Genomic DNA, 2,580 nt, shown 5'->3' with positions numbered 1-2,580 from the left:
TCCGGGGGGGGGGGGGGGGGGGGGGGGGGGGGTTTGGCACTCCAGCCAAAAAACATTGCCTATCCCTGCACTATATTTATCATGGGCAATGAAAAGGCTTGTCAGTTTTACTTCCATTTATTACATCCACACTGTAAATGTCACAGAAAAATGTTTATGACAAAACAAAAAACAATGCATTCATTTTTTTTTAACTAACTCATGGAAACTTTTCTACTGGACTTTGGTTTTACACAAATTCTTTGAAAAGTTGCAAATTGTAAGTTGGACTTAAAATGTCCTTCACAATGTTCATTTTCAAACCATTGTTACTCACTCTCTCAGGATCTGAACTGTGCTCTGCAGGGAACCTGCTTTCAAGGAATCTAAGATGAGTATACAAGGCCTGCAGAGAATGAAAAGAAAAAAGGTCAGCCTCATATTTCATTTTGCAGTGTCTAATTAAAGTTTGAGTGAGAAAGGAGTTTTAAAACTTTGTGACAGAACTTCAGTAGTAATATCAAGTAGAAAGATAAGTGACTGGCTGGGGAAGTCTGAACTGAGTGTGCTCATGGGTATTTTTATGATATGAAGACTTGAAGTAATTCTCCTAATATATTGAGTGTAGACATCTAAATGCTATTGCATTATGAAAGCACAAACTTACCTTTTACAAATTTTCTGTGGGTTGGAATCATTTAAGGAGCTCTGAAAAAAAAGTTACAATTTACAAGCAATATCCAGAAAAGGCAGAGAATTACTGAATACTGTCAGTCATCAACTGAAAACTGATGAAATAAGTTACTATTGTGGAATTGAATTTCACAGGTTCCTTAATCCCCTGGAAAGATGCAGGCTCCCAAACCAGCTGGGCACATGTGTAGCCACAGCCAACAGTTGTATAGAACCACTGAGGTGCTCCAACTGTTTGCCCTGGTGCTGCTTCTCCAATCAGTTCTATGGAACCCACTGATAAGCTCCAGATGAGAGGGTAAATGACAGCCTTCAAAGTATAAGTTGCAGCATCCAGCTGAGCAGCTTGTCCTTCCTTCAGCAACCTGCTGCAAGCAAAGTGAGTTGCAAATGACTCGGGCCCAAAAGACCTGGCTTTTCCTGTACCTAACAAAATGTCTGGGATACATTCAAGATAAACATCAATGCATTTCACTAAAACATTAGCAAGGAAGAGAGTCAGTGTCAACTTGAATTCTGCTCACCAGCCCATTCCAAGTCACAGCATTAAGCCACTTCTACTGTCTGGTACCTGAAGAAGGAAGAGGCCATGGCCCCTTCTTCCTATGTCCAAATGCTAGTTCTGACTAGGTCCTTGGCAGGACTTCAGAAGACTTCTATCCCTCAGTGCTTAAATTTTTGGACCCACAGGCCAAATGAAGGGTGCAGAGCTGGTCTGTGAGCCGAAAAGGCGCCTGCATGCCAGGATTGGGCCCAGAGGGCCCCATGTGCTAGAATTGGGCTCCAACGCCCTCTGCCATTCCCTGCATGCTGGGATAAAGCCTGGTGCCACCATGTGTGCCTCATGCCACACCCCACAGGGCTCCCCACACACCATGGTTAGTCCTGTAGGCTGGAGGAGTTGGGAATTGGGCACCCCTGGTTGAGAAGAGTGATGCTCAGCCTATGGCCTGCGGGTCTCCTGATGCATGTAGAGATGACATGACCCTATATGTTAGATCGTGTTAGTATGTGAGGCTGCTTCATACCTGGGTCTGGCCAGTGTGCAATCCAGCCCACAGACTGGCCTCGAGGACAAGATGCAGCCACTTGTCTGGCCTGCGGGGCTGGATAGGTTAAGCGCCACTACTCTAACAAGATATATTGCACTGGTTCACATATTACACTAATTCTCAATTTAGTCCAGCAGTCCTCAAACTAGAGGTCATGATCCTATGATAAAGGAGGTACTTAATTTACAACACTCAGGCTCTTATCAAAAGTACAAAAAAGTGCTTGTGCAAAGAATTTAGGAATCACTAATGCAACCCATAATCTTTCTTATAACTATGGCCTGGTGTAAATTGTGGGCCCAGCTCACTAATATTGTGGCCCGATTGTGGCAGAGGCCACCATTTTTGTGCCTACATGGTGGTACCCCTGCTCACCCTCCCACAACACACCTCCTGATTGGCTGATGGTGCAGGTTTAGGATCAGGTTTAATTGCAGCAGCAGAAGCCTCTCCCCCAAGGCCTCTGATCACTGCAGCAGCAAAAGCCTAGCAGCCCAGGGGAGAGGGAAAGGGGTCACAAATGGAAGAGGAGGAAGAGAATGCTTGGGGATAGGGATAGGGATGGGGAGGGGAGGGGCTGTTTGCTCCTCTGGGTGGATTCACTCAACAGCTTATCTTCCATTTCTACTACCTCCCTGCATCTTCCATTTCTACTGCTTCCCTACCAATCTTTAAGAGACAAGGCAACAATTACCACTTCCAGCTTGCAGTCAGCTGGACAAGAATGAAGCTACTATAGTGAAAAGTAACCCAAATATCAGGAACTTCAATCATCCCACCAAAAAACAGCATGAATTCAGATTCAGAGATTACAACTTTGCAACCCCCCCCCCCCCCCCAAAAAAAAACCTACAAA

The 2,580-nt window shown here is 45.0% G+C and overlaps 1 protein-coding gene across 2 annotated transcripts in view; it reads right to left on the bottom strand.

Moving 5' to 3' along the window:
- The window catches only part of SENP7 (SUMO1/sentrin specific peptidase 7), a 78,143-nt gene that overhangs the window by 7,455 nt on the left and 68,108 nt on the right, over nt 1-2,580 (bottom strand). For both annotated transcript variants that reach the window (XM_019523720.1, XM_019523721.1), the window contains 2 exons: nt 647-687; nt 317-385 (listed from right to left, as the gene is read on the bottom strand). In XM_019523720.1, the coding sequence (XP_019379265.1) occupies nt 317-385; nt 647-687 (110 nt within the window). The remainder of the gene's footprint in view (nt 1-316; nt 386-646; nt 688-2,580) is intronic.

The sequence above is a fragment of the Gavialis gangeticus genome, unplaced genomic scaffold (genome assembly GCF_001723915.1).
Source record: "Gavialis gangeticus isolate Ggan-Ray unplaced genomic scaffold, GavGan_comp1, whole genome shotgun sequence".
NCBI classification, from domain to species: domain Eukaryota; kingdom Metazoa; phylum Chordata; order Crocodylia; family Gavialidae; genus Gavialis; species Gavialis gangeticus.
The sequence above is the reverse complement of the archived record's forward strand: the minus strand, read 5'-3'. Positions and strand labels throughout refer to the sequence as shown.